The 19422-nt window shown below is 43.2% G+C and overlaps 1 protein-coding gene across 8 annotated transcripts in view; it reads left to right on the top strand.

Moving 5' to 3' along the window:
* The window catches only part of VPS13B (vacuolar protein sorting 13 homolog B), a 1080499-nt gene that overhangs the window by 1056174 nt on the left and 4903 nt on the right, over positions 1-19422 (top strand). For all 8 annotated transcript variants that reach the window (XM_069081095.1, XM_069081089.1, XM_069081092.1 and 5 more), the window contains 5 exons: positions 4902-5078; positions 7150-7320; positions 12474-12650; positions 15382-15484; positions 16057-16306. In XM_069081095.1, coding sequence (XP_068937196.1) covers positions 4902-5078; positions 7150-7320; positions 12474-12650; positions 15382-15484; positions 16057-16306 — 878 coding nt within the window. The remainder of the gene's footprint in view (positions 1-4901; positions 5079-7149; positions 7321-12473; positions 12651-15381; positions 15485-16056; positions 16307-19422) is intronic.

The raw sequence follows: 19422 nt of genomic DNA, 5'->3' as shown, positions 1-19422 counted from the left end.
ATCAGAGATACTTACTGTAAAGATTATTTCCCAGCTTTCTTCTTCCCTTCTAATTTTGTTTGCATTGGTTTTGTTTATACAGAAACTTTTTATTTTAATGTAATAAAAATTATCTGTTTTACATTTTGTAATGCTCTCTATCTCTTGTTTGGTCATTAATTCTTCCCTTCCTCATAGATCTGACAAGTAGACTGTTGGCCAATTGTACTTTTTAAGGTGTTGCTTTCTTTAATGGATTTTTGTATCTCCTTTTCCATTTCACTTATTCTACTTTTTAAGCAATTGTTTTCTTTTTTCCAGGGTATTGACTCTTTTTGCATAATTCTCTTGCATCAATCTCATTTCTTTTTCTAATTTTTCTTCTAACTCTTATATGATTTTTAAGCTCCTTTTTGAGTTTCTTCCATGAGTTCTTTCTGGGTTTGGGACCACTTCCCATTTTTCTTTGGGGTTCTGAATTTGTGTCTTGATCTTCATGTCACCAAAATACCTTCCTATGGTCAGATTCTTTTTTGTTGTTGTTCCTTTTTTTCATCTTTTTTGGACTTTTTCCTTTCTTTTAAGTTTGAGCTCTGCTCCTGAGGTAGAAGGGACACTGTCTCAGGCTTCTTGTACCAGGGGCTACAAACCTGGCTGTTTGCCTGGTATTGCACTGATGTTGCCCTGAGGCCCACAGGGCACTTTTGTGTCTGGTGGTGCACTGAGGGGATTGGGGTGGGTGGAGGAGTGACCAGTGCTGCTGGAGGCCATAAGGGTCTGGCAGCTTACCTGGTGTTGGGCCAGGGTCCTAGGGCTGGTGTCTAGCATTTTCTGAGGCCAGTGGGATGTTTCTGCATTCCCAGGGGATACACTGCCTATTTGCTTAGGCACCCATAGGGTTGACATCTACCTGTTTACCCCAGGCTACACTGAAGCATGTTGAGGTCTGGCTGCTAGAAGTTACTTTTTTGCCCAGGGCTGTGCTAAAGCACATGGGGTTCTCAGAGCTGGAGTCTGCATGTTTCCCTGTCTATGTTGGGGCACCACGGGACTCCATTGACATTTATCTTCTTCACTGCACTGGGGCTAAGGATCTACTGCTGGTTTGCTGAGATGGGTCTTGCTGCTAGCTTCCTGGGAAGCTACCTGTCCTGGACTACACTCCCCTTTTACCTGAATGAGACAGATCTTTCCTGCCAATCTTCCAAGTTTCTCGAGCTCAAAGATTGTTTCACCCTGTCTTTTGGCTGTTTCTACTGTTCTAAGATATATTCTAAGGCATGATTTTATAGTTGTTTGGAGGTGAATATGGGAGAGTTACGGCGATTTACTGCTTAGTCTGCTATCTTGGCTTCCAGAGTAAGAACACTTAACTAAGGACGTACAGAAATCTCCATCACTCCCTTTTGGGTGGTAAAGAATGAAAATCTGACTATGTGACTGTGCGTGTTTATAGGAATGCTTTTGTTTCTCTGTTGTTCTCATTCGGGAAGGGGGGGATAAAGCAGGTACGTGCTGATTTTCAAAATTCAGTTAATTTTTCAAAAAGAACAACACTGAGAAAAGAATTAAGCAGACACTGATCAAGGTGGTGAGTAAAAGAGCCAGCGTTCAAAGGCAGATCTTCTGCCTCCAAATGTAGTGCCTTTCTCCATTATACTCCCTACACTGCCTTTTTGGGGGGAGGGATAGGGAAATGGGGTAAAAATCCAATAAGTTAGGAAATCTCCTAGTTGAAGAAGGTCTTCATTCTTGTTGGCAAAGCAATGACCTTTTGGAAGAGGTGACACTTGATATAACTAGTTTCATTGTAGGAGCAGTCAATGGTCACAGTTAAAGTTAAAATAACATAGTTAAAATACAGGTCTAAAATACTGTAACTAAGGAAATGGGATCAATCAACCTCTACTTATTAAATCATTTTCTGCATTTGTAAAAATGAGGAGATTGGACTAAATGACCTCAGTAGTCCAGCTGTCCTCTATGGGCCTGTGGTTTTTTCAGGAACAGTTTAGGTGTGGTCTGGAATGAAGAAGAGTGAACCATGTGACCTCCTGAGGTCCCTTTCCATACTGTGATTCAGTTCTGTGGGAAGCCAAGCTTCATACTAACATTCTTATACCATTTTTTAACAGAATTCCCAATGGAGTGAGTAAAAGAAATGTTTATTCTTTGAGGAAAACAATTAAGGAAATGATGCAGGGCAGAGAAAATAAGCTTTTCCCCTTCAGGTACATCCGGCCTATACCAGTTTTCCTCTATGAAGCCACTGAAATATAACAAGCAGTTAGTTTCTTGTCTTTTTGAGATCTCCAGCAAGTCATTCATTGAACTATGTAAATTCACATTCACTATGTAAAGCAGTTTTAGTAATGATAATACTAGGTGATAATAATAATACTTATATAGAGCTTTAAAGTTTACAAAGTGCTTTATAAATAATATCTCATTTGAGCTGAACAACCCTGTGAGGCATGTACTACTGTAAATATTAATCTCCTTTTTACAGATGAGGAAACTAAGGGTAATACAAGTTACATGCCTTTGCCATGGTCACATAAATAAGTAATTTTTGGAGGAAGCATTCAAACTTAGGCCTCTTTTGACTTAGTATAGCCCTGAGGAAATTGAGGGAGCTGGAACCACCCTTTTTGGCCATAGATATAGTTGTAGTAGAGAAAGGCCTTTCATCACATAGGGTTACATATAAGGGATCTTAGAGTTCAACTCGTCCAACCTTTCATTTTACAGTGAGGAAAATGCCGACCAGAGAGGATAAATGACCTGCGTACTGACAGTCACCCTGGTAGTAGGTAGCAAAGTCAGGATTTAGTAAAAATAATAATAGCTGACATATATGCATCTCTTTGAGGTTTGCAAAGGACATTACATACATTATTACAAACCTATGAGGTTGGTCATACAGACATTATTTTTACAGTTGACAAAACTGAGACTCAAAGACAATGAATACCTTGCCCAGCTTACCCAGACAGTTAAGGATCAGAGACAAGACATGGACTGGGGTCTTCCTTGCTCCAGGTCCACCTTTGGATCCACTGCTCACATTCAAATCTAGGTTTTCTGACCCCAAGTTCCATGTCCTTTACCTAGTGACATACCAATTTGGGCGAGACTATAATAGTTATGATGTCTGCCCTCTCCCATTCCCACCTTGCTGGAAAAAGACCAGGCCCCCCAAAGAGTCTTCATGGTCTTAGAATACATCTACTCACCAATGTTGACTCTATGTTTGAATTATAGAGTTGGAAAGAACATTGAACAACTTCTGTTTCATCCCCTTACCATACCTAGATGATACCAGATAACTATTAGGATCTATCATGTTTCATAGGGTCATAGGGCTTCCAGAGTGATGGGGACCTTCCTTAGCTACCTCCAAGGAAGGAGATTCTCAAGTTTGCCTCAGCTGTTCTCCTTCATTATCTTTGTAAACTTCACCTTCAGGAAATCTCTTTCTACATTGACCTAAGTCTTAGAATTCTGGGGAATCAGGCCAGGGTTCAGCTTTAGGGATGTGAATTTTTCCTTGGCCAGAGCAGGAAAAAAACTGGGCCTTCCATGTTGTCGTACTGGTCTCTGAATTTCCACTCTTAGAGATCACTGTGCTAGGCACTCATTGCAAAGTCATTTGGAACTGGTGGTCAGTTCCAAACTGTTAGGTCCACTCTCAACCTCTCCCACAGAATAGTTTTTAATTCTGCTCATTTCCTACCTTAAAGGAGCCCCAGGGCCTACTAGAGCAGAAATGCTGAGAAGAAACCCTGAACCATTTTGCTTTTGTGTGAGCTTCTGCAAAAGGCCAATTGAGCAGCTGGGGTGTGAGTTCCTAGCAGCCTAGGGTAACAGTAAAGGCTCATGTCCCTTCCTTCCCCCTCCCAGCCCTCTCCCCAGGAGTCTGCAGAAAGAGGGAGGCTAGGAAGCGTGTTGTAGGAGTCTGTGTCATAGGTCTTGTTCTGCTGGCAGCTCCAGTTAGGAACTCTCCTTCTGGGGCTTGGAATCAGTAGAACTGAGGCATCTGCAACATCGTTACTGAATCTTCCCATTGCTGTCAGAAACTGCAAGTACTGTACCTCCTTCTGCGCCTTCCAGTCTTCCATTCCCCCAGGCCTTCAACCCTGAATCCCCATCTTCAGGGGGAAGGGGGAGGTCCAGGGTTTATTCTCCAAACCAGCTTTCCCACAAGTCCACTTAGCCCAGCCAGCAGGCCAACCCCTGGCAGGCCTGTGTTTAAATAGGAAACCAGATCCAAGGATACCCCTCTTGGGACATTCATAGGGAATACTCCCCTCTGACTAACCTAATCAGTATGTAGATGTCACTGATGTTTATACAACTGAAGCTGGGGGGTTGAAGGGGATTCATTTGTCTGGCCAGAGCTCAGCTCCAAAGCACAGCACTCAGCTTGGTCCGATTGGAGGAGATTAAAAATAACTCTTCCATCCTTGTCAAAAGTTTGCATCCCCTTTTGTAACACCCCATTAAGCAATCAGCCTCCTCCCCTGTATCCCCGTTCACTGGCCGCACTAATGCGTAGGCTTTTCACAGCACGCAAAAGCCTCCCGCAAAAGGCAAGACACCCTTACTTAGCCCTCAGCTGGCTACTAGAATCGGGCCTCCCCAGGAAGACACGCACTAGACTTTTAGCAGGAATACGGGAGGCTCATGCAAGGAAGTCATATTAAAGCTATTTGTGAGGTTGCCAGAGGGATTTCTTTGATTTATAAAGTATGAAAGATTGCCATTTATGAATTCACAAGCGAATGAGTTATTGCCTGAATTGTGCTCCCTAGAAGCTCATTATGAATCCCAGTGTGAAAACTGAACGGCTGCTTTTGTCACCAGCGTGTAAAGCGCGGCAGCGCTGCCTGCGAATGACCTTCTCTTTTTCCTCCACACAGGCTGGGTGGTGGGCTCTCTGGAGATCCTCGGCAGCCCAGCTGGCCTGGTCAGAAGCATTGGGAACGGCATCGACGACTTCTTTAGGCTTCCCTACGAAGGGCTGACCCGAGGCCCTGGGGCATTTGTCAGCGGAGTTTCCAGAGGGACTACATCCTTTGTAAAGCACATTTCCAAAGGTAGCTCACTGATACATCGATGCCTCGTTTTTATTCCTTTCCCTTTCCCTCCTTTTTTTTCTTTTTAAAATTTTTTCAAGAACGTGTTAAATTCTGAACTACACTCAGGTGGCCTCTAGCTTTGCTTTGGCTAGTTAGCTCTCATCAAAATGTTGGATTTGTAACCAAGCCTGTCTATAATGTCTTATGTATTCAGCAGAGCACGTCCTGCCTAGAGTGTGTGCTAGAAGGCTTCAGAACTTTAAACCTCCCACTGGGGAAACCAAGGTTGGCTCTGCTGTTAGGCTGTGTGATAAATAGAGAAATATTAAAGGTGTTCAGGACTGCTGCAAAGCATCAGAAATCCTACACTCTGTTGCCTCATCATATTTATTATTTTTTTCAATGTAGATACAGTTGTCATAACTTTTGTAAGTATGTGGATACGTTTTGACGTGAAAGCAGATTGGGATGTAAAACATAACCAGCCTTTCCTAAGCAAGACACAGAAACAGTGCCATCTTGTGGCCAAGACTTCCAGGAACAAAGCCTGCCTCTGCCAGCTGCCAAGCTGTGAATGCTGGTTCTGGCCAGGCATACAGATGCCTGCAGAGGGAGGAGGGGCTTGATTTTTCTTTCTTTCTTTTTTTTTTTAAACTAACCTGGGTTCACCCCTTCTGTGATGCTGAGGTCAGGCCTATAATGACTTGGGTTCCAGCAAAGGACATCCGAGCTTGTTCCTTGTCCCCACTTCCTCCTCAGCAGGAGCTAGGCCAAACAGAACAAAAGGCTTTTCACCCCATAAAAGTAATTTTGATTTGGGAAGTGCTACAGAAGATGACAAGGAACTGTAGGACCTACCCCCCTCTGAGTTACCTAAGACTATATAGAATGTCTCAAAAGTAAGCACGGGTATGAGATCGGAGATTCCAGGCAGCTTGAGAGAGGGAGAAGAGGAGGGAAAAGGGAGCAAGGAAGACATCCCCAGCCACAGTAGACTAGTGAGGAGGTCTGTGAACTTTGTTGGAGGACCTTGCAGAGAATTGCCAGATGATTCACTGGTAGATTTTTCAAAACTTCCAAAGCACCGGTAGTTAGTGTTTGTATTGTTTCTCCTTCAAAATAAAACCACCACCACCTCCCAGATTTCTCCTAACCACAGGAGTAACATTAGCATCCCAGGTCTTTATTTTGTAAGGATGGGCTTTCTCCACTGACTCTCTCCTTCCCTTAGCAAAGCCTATTTCTTTTTCCAATTGCTAGCAAAGGTGCAGCTGCAGGATGATCCCTCCAACGGATGGGATAGTTTTCCTGTGATGTTTACTGAAGCATTAAGTTTTGTTCACTGAGATGTATGCATGTTTCCTCGGGGGAATTCTGGCTTTTCCAGAAAGAAACAGAAATGGCCTTTCTGGGGAGCAAAAGAATCGTGACTTTTCCGTGATTTGTTCCCTTGATTTTCTTCACATTCTTTTCAGTTAACATCCTGCATTCTCAGTGGCACAATCAGTATTTCCTTAGCCTGTCAAATGATGCCGTTTAGTGTCTCCCTTTATTATGACTAAAGCAATCAGGAGAAAAATCTCTCATTCGGAAAGTGGAACCATGTCTTTGCAACCTGCCTGGGCCCCAGAAGTACAGCTCCTTGCTAGAGACCTTTCAGATCAAAGTGGGCAGGTTTTGCCCTTTGGAATTTGACCTAAATGAGGCCTTCATTCAGGTCCCAGCCAAACTATACCAATCTAAACCACTAAGGATACTCATTCCTATTAAATAACTCTCCTAGAATTTACAAATGACTCCTAACCTAGCCTTTCCCTCCTCTTTCTCCCCTCACCACCAGATACTAAAAAACTGCCTCTGAGGTATAATTATAATCATTTTCTTTTTAATTCTTTAATTTATATCTCTTTTTGTAAGCTTCATATACCAGGTGGCCAAAGAATAAACTGCTCTCACTTGTTGATTGTGGGTCTGATTTTCTATCCTTCCCTTTAAGTTCTTTAGCCCAGGAAATAAGGCATTTCTCTGTTCTGCATCACCGCTGTGCCATGTGAGTGTCCTGCTGACATATGTCACCTTGTGTCCACAGGTACTTTGACATCCATCACCAACTTGGCCACAAGTCTGGCCCGGAACATGGACAGGCTCTCCTTGGATGAGGAGCACTATAACCGGCAGGAGGAATGGCGGCGTCAACTTCCTGAGAATTTGGGAGAAGGGCTCCGGCAGGGTCTGTCTAGACTAGGCCTCAGCCTCCTGGGTAATGCCTTAGGAACTGTGATTGAGTATCCTTGGTCAGTTATGTTCTACTACAACACACACACACACACACACACACACACACACACGCCTTCTCAGGACACTTGCAACTCTGCCTTTACTGCTAAGAATCAACTGTAGGGACTGTAAGCATTTTGTCAGCCTTAGATTCTCCCCAAAAGATGATAGAAGTAAAACAAAACCCAAAAACTTGTCCCAGGTCACACAGTGAGTCACTGGGAAGATTGGAAAAAACAGGACTCTGAAACCCAGTTTCCCATGCCTTCCTGTTGCTGTTAGGCTCTAACATCCAGAGATTAGCCTGTGCTTAAGTGAGTTCTTTCTCTCTTTTCTGGGGGTTATTCGAAAGTACAAGAGCTTTGCATTCTTTTTCCTCTAGTCCAAAACATGTCTTTGGCTTTCATGTGATGCTCCAAAGAAAGGAATAATTTTCTCTTAGACACAGTGAGGGTGACAGAGTCAGCCCAAGGACACTACCATATGTCTGTTAACTTTCAAGTGAATTATAAGAAAACCTTATAAAACTCATTGCTCCTTCTGAACCATAGATATTGTAGATGCTTGTTTTTGTTTGAAAACCACTTGAACAAAGTGCAAATGTCATGTAAACTTCAGTGAGGAGCCTACTTTTCTAAAGAGAGCCCGATCAGCCTGACTCAGTGTAATTATTGTTTGTGAAGCAGCCAGATGGTATGGTTGGAGGTGAAGATTGCTATGGATATTTCAAAATATTACAAATGTTTGAAAAGGCTTTGCTTTGGAAAAATCTATGAAAAGGAAGCTTCTGAGCTGAAATTCTGTGGAACAGGGTTTTCAAGAGTATTTTTGTTTGTCACCCCAGCAAAGGAATTTAAAACTGTATTGCTTGGCAAGCAGCCTCGGTGTATCTGAAGGAGTATGCGGCTCACAGAGATCAAAGTGGTCCAGGGCAGCCCGGAGCCAGAGGCTAGAAAAGATGAGCCTGAGAGGACTGATTCCCTTCCTCATCTTCAGCACTCAGCACAGCTCCACAGCTTTGCAGCCACAGCCCAGAAGGGGCCCCAAGAGGAAGGGGTAAAACATTACAAGTTCAGGTTAAGTTACTGGAAATTATTTAAGCAATAACATTCGATGGTGTGGGCCACTGTCATTTGATAATGCCTGGATACTAAGAAGCTAATGAACTAGGATGAAAACATTGTTTAAAGGGAATGGCAATGTCTTCTTTCTAAAGTAGCAGGCCTGTGGCAAGTGGCCCTGGCCATATTTCAAAGAACCAGAGGCTTAGAAGGGCTTTGTGAAGGGCCCATCCAAAGGAAAGGGGACTTAAGCAGAAGGAGATGAGCGGAGAAGTGAATGCTTTCATTTGTGTCCTGTGGGATTAAGTATCTGTAGCTTAGAGGAGTGGTAATGAGACTAAAACATAGTGTTTTTGAAGCATTTTATCCTAATTTTCATCATTCATTCATTCTTTCTTTCATTCATTCGTGTATTCAAGCATATATTAAGTGCCTACTATGTGCCAGTGGTGTAGTTTTAAAACATCCAGTGTGCTCAGTTCCCATCAGTGACTTTGGCCTTATTGGCCAATGAAAACCCAGATAGGTTCTAGCTCCGCAGCAGCAGTAGAATTAAGATTTGGATTGAGATTGAATGCCGGGCTTTCAGGTACAGACTGAATGTGTCATTGCCTCCTGGATCCATCATTCCATCCCTCTACCTAATTTGAAATGTTTGGTATCCTGCCACATGTTAAAAATAATGCCTGTCTTCAGCGCTGTTGAATCAACCACTAAAAATATATTGAATGCCACTTTAGGCTAGAAATTTCCAAGTGAAACAAAAAGTCTTCTTGACCAGCCATAGCAATCTTCACTGTATTCTTTTTCCCCCATTGTTCCATACCTGAAAGCATCAAAGAACATGCTATCTTGCTTTTTCAGAGGTTTCCACCGGTATTTTCATAATGCTAGTCCCTTTTGTGTCATTAATAAGAATAAAAGTGGGCATTCTGCGTCTCCTGGATATCTCCATGTTCTCTAGTTGGAATGATAAGGTTTTGAATATATGACATTCTACTGTGAATGCTACTTGTGTATCAGCAGGCTCCAGGGGCATTTCTAGTTTTCATATTTTCTGGGTCCCTAGAGCTCTAAGCCTAGAAAGGCAGTTTGGTGTAGTAGAAAGAACATGAAACTTGGAAATCAAAAAACCTGAGTTTGAAACCTGGTGTTATCACTAACTAGCTGTGTGATGGTGAGCAAATTACATAATCTCTCTGAGCCTGCTACTCACTCTAAAACCTGAATAAGCATATGTACCTCTCAGCGTTGTCATGAGGACCAAGCAAGAAATGTCCTGCAATTTCTAAAGTGCTACATATGTGTCATTGTTCATGAATATGAATATGCCATTATTCCTGAACAGTTGGTTTATTTATGTTAGTCCTGGATTCCAGTCCATTTGTGAAAGGAACCTGATTTGGTCCAGAGCAGCTGCTATTTACCAGCCCCTGAGAGACCAATGAACCTGTCTGAGAGTCTTCTGGATCTGCATAGACAATACTTGTCCCTAGATGCAGAGGGATACAGGCCACGGCATGAAGGAACTAAGGCTGATAATGCTGTGCAGCCTAAACTCCATCATCTCTCACTTGGTGATGCCCATTGCTTTTCTGGCACTGAACAAGGCAGCCTATAAGCATAAGAAGACTCAAGAGGAAGGAAGGAAGAAGTTTGCCTGGGTTAAGAAGAAATAAAAACCCTGTAAAGGCTTTAAAAACAAGAAGAGTACATTTGACTTGAAATCCCAATTCTAGGTTCTACTCTGAGCATTGCCATATTAAAGCTGTGGGTCTTTAGGCAAATTGTCTATCCTTTTGGGGGTCTGTGACAACCTTGGAATAATTAATCTGGAGTTCTTACCAGTTATTATTACACATTATATTATTTCATCATATAATTTTATTATTAAATTAAATATAGATCTTTATTTTGGCTATTCTTTGTAGAAAACAGTCATAGCTCTTTAACATGCCAGGCCTAACTCATTCCAGTGACACAGGAACTGTTTATAGCTTATAGAGTAGGGCTTCAATGTCTAGTTTCTTAAATGCAAACAGGTATTCAAAGTGAAACTTTTCTTTGATCTTCCATTTTCTTCAGCCACTGACTACAGTGAAGGCTGTCATTACCATAGTTTCAATAAACTATTTCAATATCCAGAAAAGTAAAAAGACTCAAAATTATGGCAAAACGTAACTCAGATGCTCTCCATGCAAGAACGAGCTGCCAAATCACATGCCTCCTGGTTAACATAAAGAGGGCACTCTGAGTGTAAAGGTGGCACCATCACACACTGTAACCTCTTATTGATTACCAGTCAGGTATTCACCATTTCCTTGGCACTGAATGTATGCAGCGCACTGCTAAATGGAGGACCCACAAACAAAGCCTGGCCCTGTAGTCATAACCTATTCACCATGACCTGGAAAGAGTTAGGTCTCTTAGGAGAATGTACAGATGTTACACCCCTATTCAGCATCATCTAACTCTGTCCTACAATAGCAAATTATTTACTTTGCTTTTATATACTCACACTCCTCTCTAAAATAATAAGAAATAAAAAACGATTCCAGAAGGCTTGTGCTGTGCTCCAGGAATTTCTCTGCTGGAGTTGGGCCCGTAGGAGACTGTGACCACATGGAGATGGCTGTGATTTGACAAAACAAGGGCAACGAGCAGTTTCCTTGGCGGGCGCTTTACACATAACAAGAGAAACCGGACGAAGAGAGCTTTCTACATGTAGGGCTGGGGGCAAGAGAAGAGAAGGCGCACGGAGAGAGCTCTTTGGAGGGCTGGCGCAAGGGCTCCCAGGGGCCTCTGGGAGAAAACGCCCGGGCAGGGGCTGGAAGAAGAGGCCCCTAACTGCACTCTGTGCGCACTGGGATTTTCACACATTGACATTTCTACAAGGGATGTTTCCTATTCTCCTTAGTCTAAGCAGATTTGTGTTGACAATAGGAAACTGTCAAAAATTACTAGGAGACTTTGTTTTCTTACCCACAGTGAATATCAAGGAAAAATTTTACTGGAAATTGACTGCTGGTCAGGCCTTTGTGTTTCCCAGCTAAAGAAAAACATGAACTTGGAGACGCTTTAATTAACCTTAAAAACCAAGACTGGGAAGTACCTTCTTTCTGTAATGATATCCAAATTTATATTCAAAATGTATATTCCAAAAGTTATTATTATTATACACAAAGATATAAAGAGAGGTCACCAACACTTCTCCACCCACTGAAACTAATGGAGAGCCTATATTGTAAGGGATTTAAATGATAAAAAAAAAAAGAAAAAATTTTCTGAGTGGTGGTTGGTAAATGCTAGTGTGGTAGAGCTCTGAAATGTTTTAAAAATAGGTTTAATTCTTGTTTACCCAGTATGGGTCAAATACTGTTTCCTAACTAACTTGCCAGGCTTACAGTGAATGACTCCTTAAGATCCCATCCTAATCCCCAAGACCATTCAATAGAATGAAGATAGCTTCGGACTTGGAGTCTAAAGACCTGGGTTCAGGTCTTGTCTCTGACACTCACTGCCTACACTGAGTAGTCCTGTGACTATGGGCAAGTCATTTCATCTCTCTGGGGCTCAGTTTCCTCATCTGTAAAGTGGGACTAATGAGTAATACTTGCAATCCCTGCCTCCCAGAATGGATGGTTGTGTTTGCCTTAAAGCACCACACAGATATGAGTCATTACTGGAAAGAACAAACCACCCTAATAGGCATCTTCCTAGCTCTGCTTCCAAAACAAAGTAGCCTAATTGTATGGGGGTGGGGGGGTTGTGTTTGACAGAGGGGCTTGTCAGTGGGGACTGCTATCCTTTTTTGTTGGACTGGGAACTGAACTCCAGTGTGTTAGATTGCTGTGGGCTAAACCCTCTCAGAGAGTTAGATCATTGTGAAGGAGACAGTAAAAGTTTAACTTAAACAAAGCCAAAATTGTGCTCAGATCATTGGTATAGTGAAGGACTTACAATGAGGGTGGAGTTCTGTTTTCAATCCAAATAAAACTATGTTCCAGATTTAAGGTTTTCTTCTGGTCCAGGGATTTAAATCCTCATTAATTATTGGTGATTTTTGTTGTTCCAGGTGCAATTGCTGGTATTGTAGACCAGCCAATGCAGAACTTTCAGAAAACATCCGAGGCCCAGGCATCAGCTGGCCATAAGGCCAAAGGCGTTATCTCCGGTGTGGGTAAAGGAATCATGGGGGTGTTCACTAAGCCCATCGGAGGAGCAGCAGAGCTCGTGTCGCAGACCGGCTATGGTAAGTTCTACTTGAGATCATTTGCAGGACTGTGCCTCGGAAGGAGAACGATTGGTGTTGTGAAGCAAGCACCACACTTAGGTCAAAAAGCCTGGGCACAAATTCTGGCTTTGCCACTTAAAAAGCCATGTGGCCTTTACTTCCCTAAGCCTCCGTTTCCTTCGGGATACCATGAGGGGATTGGAATAGTTGCCCCCACACCCCTGGCATTCTGTGATTTTATCCTGAAGTGGGAAGTTCCATTTGACTTGAAGCCATTCACATACAGAAGAATTACAAGTAAACATGCACAGGGGCTGTCTTTCTCTCTGTTTCACCTCATCACACTGACTTGCACGAAGATGTTTTAGTTTTGTGGAATACCAAAGAAGTAGAATTACACTCACTATAAAATCCTTTTGTAGATCCAGACAATCAGTTAGTGATTTCAGCCTACATGCCGCTGCTGAAGCATTTTATGATGCATTAAAAGACTGGTCTTTTATCAGAAGTAACTAGGAAGAGGCATGTGTGTGCCACACATGCCCACAAGCACCCCAGCCCGCCTGTTTTAGGGGAGGAAGGGGTAGATGGATACTTGGGGTTAAAAAAGAAGTGTTATAGCAGGAAAAAGAATGATGATTTCTTCCAGTGAGAGATTTGAAAGCAAAAGTGGGTTATGGGCAGGCAGAAAGACCCCTTGGAATTCCAGGGTTTCCTGAGAGGGAATTGGCCCAGTGGATTCAGGCTCTGGTTTTAGAAGATGCTCTGACCTGAGAAGTGCCTGTGAGGGGAAGGATCCCCAGCTGAGACCACTCCCTGCCTGCAGACCTCTGGTTCTAGGAGCTAGATACGAAGAGTATTCATGCAGATTATTCTGCTTACAGAAACCTCTCCCAGAACAGGGGATAGGAACAGGAACTTGGCCTGTGATTTGATTAGTATAAGGAATTCCTGGGTGAGGAAAATTCTTTTCCTCCGGCAGGTTCTCTACACCTTCTCTGCAGTCCAGAGTCTTGGGGAGTTTCTTAGGGCACTGAGAGGTAGTGACTGGCTAAGGATCCTAGAACCAGTACACTCAGACTCAGTCTTTCTGTTTTTCAAGCTTGTTCTCTGTCCTCTAGGCCTTTCTGCTTCTGCTTTCCAGAACAAGAAAAAATAGAGAACTCAGAATAGTTTTCTAGAAAAAAGAAAAACAGTTAAGGCTATTCGTATTTAGAATATCCCCTCATTTTCATATAAAGCATTATTCCCCACTCTCAATATCTGTCTTCTCTTGACTAAAATTCTCAATGAGAGCACTTTGAAGTTACTTTTATTCTTTGTGACTTTTTTCGCCTTAATTGTTGAAATGCCAGTGGCGATGCAGTCGGACGTAATTTAAGAGATGTTGCCCGGCTGTGAGAGTCTACTACTCTTCTGCAGTGCTCCAGGTAGATACGCCCTGCAGACTTCATCAGGTCATAAAAACACTGGATCCATTTCATAACTCATCATGAATCTCAAATAGATCTGACTCCACCTAGTCAAACATAAAAATACATCTCCATGATATGTGATAAGCAAGAAATGAATATACAAGTTAGATGAACTCTCAGAATTGGGATTATGTCTGAGAGAATCTTTTTGGGGGGAGGAGACCACACAGAAATCAACATATGGTCTCTTCTAGGCATCCCCCTCCCTTCTTCCTCTTCCACTCCCTCCCTTTCCTCTTTCTTACATTCTCTCCATCTGTAAATAACATTTTTCCTCACGCAACAATGGACAAAACTCTGTAAGATTGCAACTGGAATACTGCTCTTAAGGATTGCCAGCAACATAGACATTAAAAGTTAAAATCTGTTTTCATATGCTTATGCTTTAGTAAAAATATCTCTCTTTTCAATATGGAAGTTTCCCCAGATCCTTGGGCTGTGGCATTTCCTCGGCTGCCTTCATTTGGACAATTCTGTACCTTGCTGTGTATTTTTTAGGCCTACCTTATAGAAGGCAAACATCTCCAGGAGCGTCACATGGCCTCTCTAGGCTTCCATCATTCTTGTAAATTTTTTATTATAGCACTGAAGTTTTTACAAACCACTAACTCTCAGCCTAATGACTAAGCCTCATTTATAAACATTTACAAGCCATCAGAAAGCACACATGCTGTACCATCTTCAATCTTGAAAAGCTTATTTGGAGACCTGTGGAGCTACTTCTTGTACCCTTCACTCAATGCTGGCACTAAGAAGAGCTCCTAATAAACCAGATGCCCCAAGTGGTCTCATAAATGTATATGGAGCCATGTTTAACAGCTGGATTAAGTAACTCAGCATTTAAATACAGTATCTAGGCAAACTGTGTGTGTTGTGTTTTTTTATTATTATTTTACCAACCATGACACAGATATGGAAGTATTTTAATATTAAGCAAGAAAGTTAATAGTCTTGACGTTTGTACATAAATTGTAAATGATGTGTATGATTCTCTTCAGGAATGATCACCCTCAAGAGTATTGTCCTTCGTCTAATTGCTAGGATGTGCCTGGATTTTAGGACATTCATATTTTAGTTTGTAGCTAATGCAAGATCACGAGGGTTAAGTGCATTGTAATGTTTAATGGATTATCTATACCCTCGCCTCCAAAGATGTGACATCATTTTGGATCTGTACTATTTTATGGCCTGCTCTAAACAGATGACATCACTATAACATGTAACTGTTTTCCAGAAAACAACCAGTCAGACTCTCTTACTTCTCTCACCCACAGGTATTTTACACGGAGCTGGACTTTCTCAGCTTCCCCAGCAGCGCTATTATCCAAGAGATCAGCATGCTGACCAGGCTCCAAATAGCCATGTCAAATACGTCTGGTAAAATTATTTAGACACTTGCTCATTTTTACATTCACATTGTTTATTAATGGGTCCTGGCTTGCTGTCTGACTAACAGGCTGCTTCTCCTGGAAAGCAAGGGAGAGCAGGGTTTTCAGGCATCTGAAACAGAGAGGTCTTTCAGTGACCCAGGGAAAGGAGACTGCTGACCCTCCAGACTCAGGCCATAAAGCTAATCTGTCCCTTTCACCATTTGGTGAAGTAAAGAATATGCCTTTGAGAAACCCTAGTCCAGAAGATATCCCTTCCCCTGGAACTGGGATCAAAACCAACTTCCCAAGGGGTGTTTTTCCAGTGAAAAGAGAATACTACTAACCAATGGAGGCAGGAATTCTGTGCCCAGGAGAAGCCAGTCTGACAAAGATCATTCTCTGTTCATGAGCTTCACAGCTGGGGGTTAAAGCAGGCAGAAATCAGCAATCAGAATGGAGTGGTCATTTCTAAGAGGAAAGTGAAAAAGGTTGAGTTCTGAAAGTTGGATGGCAGAAAGCTTAAGTAATTTTCTTTTACAATCTTGTGCTTTCAACATCATTTTCATCCTTTTTAAACAGGAAAATGCTGCAGTCACTGGGGAGACCAGAAGTCCACATGGCCTTGGACGTAGTTCTTGTGAGTGGGTCAGGCCAGGAACATGAAGGATGCTTGCTTTTAACATCAGAAGTGCTCTTTGTCGTCAGTGTGAGTGAAGACACACAGCAGCAAGCCTTTCCCATCACTGAGGTCGATTGTGTCCAAGATGTCAAACAGAGAAACCTCCTGAAGGTGCAACTCAGGCAGCCCAGAGTGACCTGTGACGTAGAGGTGAAAATTCAACTTGCTTTTACGTAAAAACCACATAGTGAACACTCCATCCTGTAGGGAACTGGGCAGGACGAGCTGAGCTGGGTCATCAGGCCTGATTCCTATAAGCCTAGACAAGGGCATTTGCCATTTGTGAGTGTGAAGTCCCCTTTCTTACCTCCTCAACCCTCATCTGCAGTTGAGGCAGATGTGGTGAGAGGAGGGAAGATGGTGGTAGCAAAACCATTGTGAAAGGCCCACCCCAGAAGCCCACCTGCAACCTTCATACCCCAACCCAGTGATAGGCAAAAAGTAGGTTCAAAGCCTAGGACCCCGACCAGCTGGGATCAGGCAGTCTCTTGTCTACACTTGGGTGTGCTCAGATGGACAGGGTTGAAGCTATTGCAGGTGAGAGCTGGAGCTTTCTGTCACCCCCAGGACATTTCTAAAAATTTTTTAAATTATGGCAGAAAGTCAGCCCTCCAGCAGGCTCTGTGCAGGGAAGAACTTCCCCTGCCCTGTCTCTTCTCTTGCCCATGTCAGAGGTAAATGAAGGAGCATAAAGAACACTGGACCTGTAGGAAGAGGACCCAAGGCCAAACCCACCTCAGCCACTTATAGGCTGCAGAGCCTTAGATAAATCACTTCACTTTTCTGGGACTCATGTCCCTATCCAGATTCTCTCCAAGGTCTGTCCTTATGGACTAGATCCCTCCATGCCATGTCCAAGAAGATTCTGGTGCCTGTTGTAGGTGGTCTGGAGACAAGGCTATGTTTCTACCCTCTCTCCTGTGTATGAGTTAGGTGCATTAGGACCATTATCAGGGCACCCATGGCTGTAGAGGTGTAAAAGAGAGTGCACTGTGACTCTGGAGTCCTCAGGGTTCAGTGGGACACAGGATGAAGCTGTCAAGCCAACAGGATTGCCCCTTTTTTCTTCCTCCTTCCACCACATTCTGGGGGTCAAAATATTGTTAAGAAACATAAATGCCAGGGACTGTTTCCTTTTTTGCCAGCCTCTTTGTGCTCCTTCCTGTGATTGGGAATTTTTCTGGGTCACCTCTGCCTGCCTGACCAGTCAATAGGTATAATTGTTGGATGTCAATGGGGTGTATGGTACTAAGTTCTTTGGGAAGATGAGGTGAGCAGTGACCTGAGGACACACCTTGCCCTGGCTTGAACAAGGGCCTTCTCCTAGAAGGTTGTTCTCTGCCCCTCCCAGCTGAGCTTCCACTCTATTTAGGGGGCAGTGGCATCCAACCCCAATCAGAACCTCTGAATGAGGCATACTTTGAGCCCAACTTCAAATGAGTTTCTTACCCAACCAAAAATAGGTGGCTGTTGATAACATGCTGGCAGCTGCTTTCCTAAGTCATGGTGACTCTGCATGGCCACTAGTCTTCAGAGAAAACGACATAGTCTTGTCTTCTGGAAATCATTTGATAATTGTCCTAGTATTAAAAATTGTTTCTCTCATACCACTGTTTGGGGTAGAGTTATCTGAGAAGATGGAAGCAAGCCAATGACAGCAACTTCTAGATTTCCTTAGTTTCCTGGATCACAATCAGTCAGGTTTTAAACCATGGCTTGGCATCAAGACCACATTGCTGTTTTGAGTTGATGACTTTCTGGGGATAAACAGAGGTCATATGTCCAAGCTGACTTTATTCGATCTGCCAAAACTGTTAGATTCAGTTGACAATAAAGTAGTGCTGATTTGGCTTCAGGGCTTGGCAGAGGGAAATAACATTGTCTTCAAGTGACTCCCCTTAGTGCTTAATGAGAAGTCTTAGAGAACTTGCTGGGTAATTGTGACTGTTCTTCTCATTTGTTTGGAAAACACTGCGCTCAGGCTCTTGGGACTGACTGGAGATTCATCATTTGACACTGCCCTAGTTATCTCTACACTCCTAAAATTAGATCTTCCTCTTTCTCCTTTCCTGGATGGGGTAGGAACTTAGGGAGTCACCTTTACTGGAGGGGGGTCAGATTAAAGAAGGTCAAAGAAGATGACAGCTTAAGCTGTCACCCCTGGAAGCTGCCCAGAGCTGGTAGAGGCCTCAGCATCACTCAGCACAACCTACTTTCAGAAACACTTGACTTGATGTGGTGGTAGAGTCTGGAGTCTGAGGGCCCAGCTTCAATCTTGCCTTAACCACTTACGACTTTTGCAAACCAAAGCAGGTCTTTGCCTTTTCTGGGCCTCTTTCCTCATCTGTAAGATGAGGGGGGGCTAAAACTACTAGAATCTGAAACTCTAGGATCCTATAATCCGGGCCCTTATGCAATACGCATTTATTAGGCACCTGCCATATGCAGACACTGAACTAGGTGCTAGGGATACAAAGATACCACCTAGTCCCTGTCCTCAAAAAGATATATTCTACTGTGGGCAAACAATATGTACAAAGAAAATATAAAATATAAACAAAGTAATTACTAGGAATGCAGAGTACTAGACACTGAAAGGAGAAGGAGGGGTCTTGTATAGCAGATAGCACTTGAGCTAAACCTTGAAGGAAACTAGTGTCACAGGAGCCAGCCTCTGAAAAGGCTTAACTGCAGAAGATGGACAGAGCGCCGGCCCCGGAGTCAGGAGGACCTGAGTTTGGATCCGACCTCAGACACTTAACACACACACACACACACACACACACACACACACACACAAATTAGTCGTGTGACCTTGGGCAAGTTACTTAACCCCAACTGCCCTCCAAAAAAATAAAAATTAAAAAAAAAACGAAGATGGGCAGAAAGCAACTCTCTAGGAGCAGGCTCTTATTCACTGCCAGGCTTTGATTTGTTTGTTTTTGTCTTTTTGGAGGGGGGAAGGCAGGGCAGTTGAGGCTAAGTGACTTGCCCAAGGTCACACAGCTAATTAAGTGTCACGTGTCTGAGGCCAGATTTGAACTCAGGTCCAACTGCCGCCAGGGCCAGTGTGCTACCTAGCCACCCCAGGGCAAGGCTTTGAAAAGAAAACATCAGAACCACTTTAGGCCTGTTCCAGGGTTGCTGCTTTGGGTCACTGCTCACTTCATCTTCCCAGAGCTTTTAGTTTAGTGCCATGCACCCTCAGGGCATCTATAATTGAAATAGCTAGTTCATGAAGGACAGCAGTGTACAAGCAATCCTGG

This window comes from Petaurus breviceps, unplaced genomic scaffold (genome assembly GCF_028583685.1).
Source record: "Petaurus breviceps papuanus isolate PSGF00001 unplaced genomic scaffold, PetGlider_PUasm1.0 98, whole genome shotgun sequence".
In the NCBI taxonomy this organism is placed as follows: domain Eukaryota; kingdom Metazoa; phylum Chordata; class Mammalia; order Diprotodontia; family Petauridae; genus Petaurus; species Petaurus breviceps.
The sequence above is the reverse complement of the archived record's forward strand: the minus strand, read 5'-3'. Positions and strand labels throughout refer to the sequence as shown.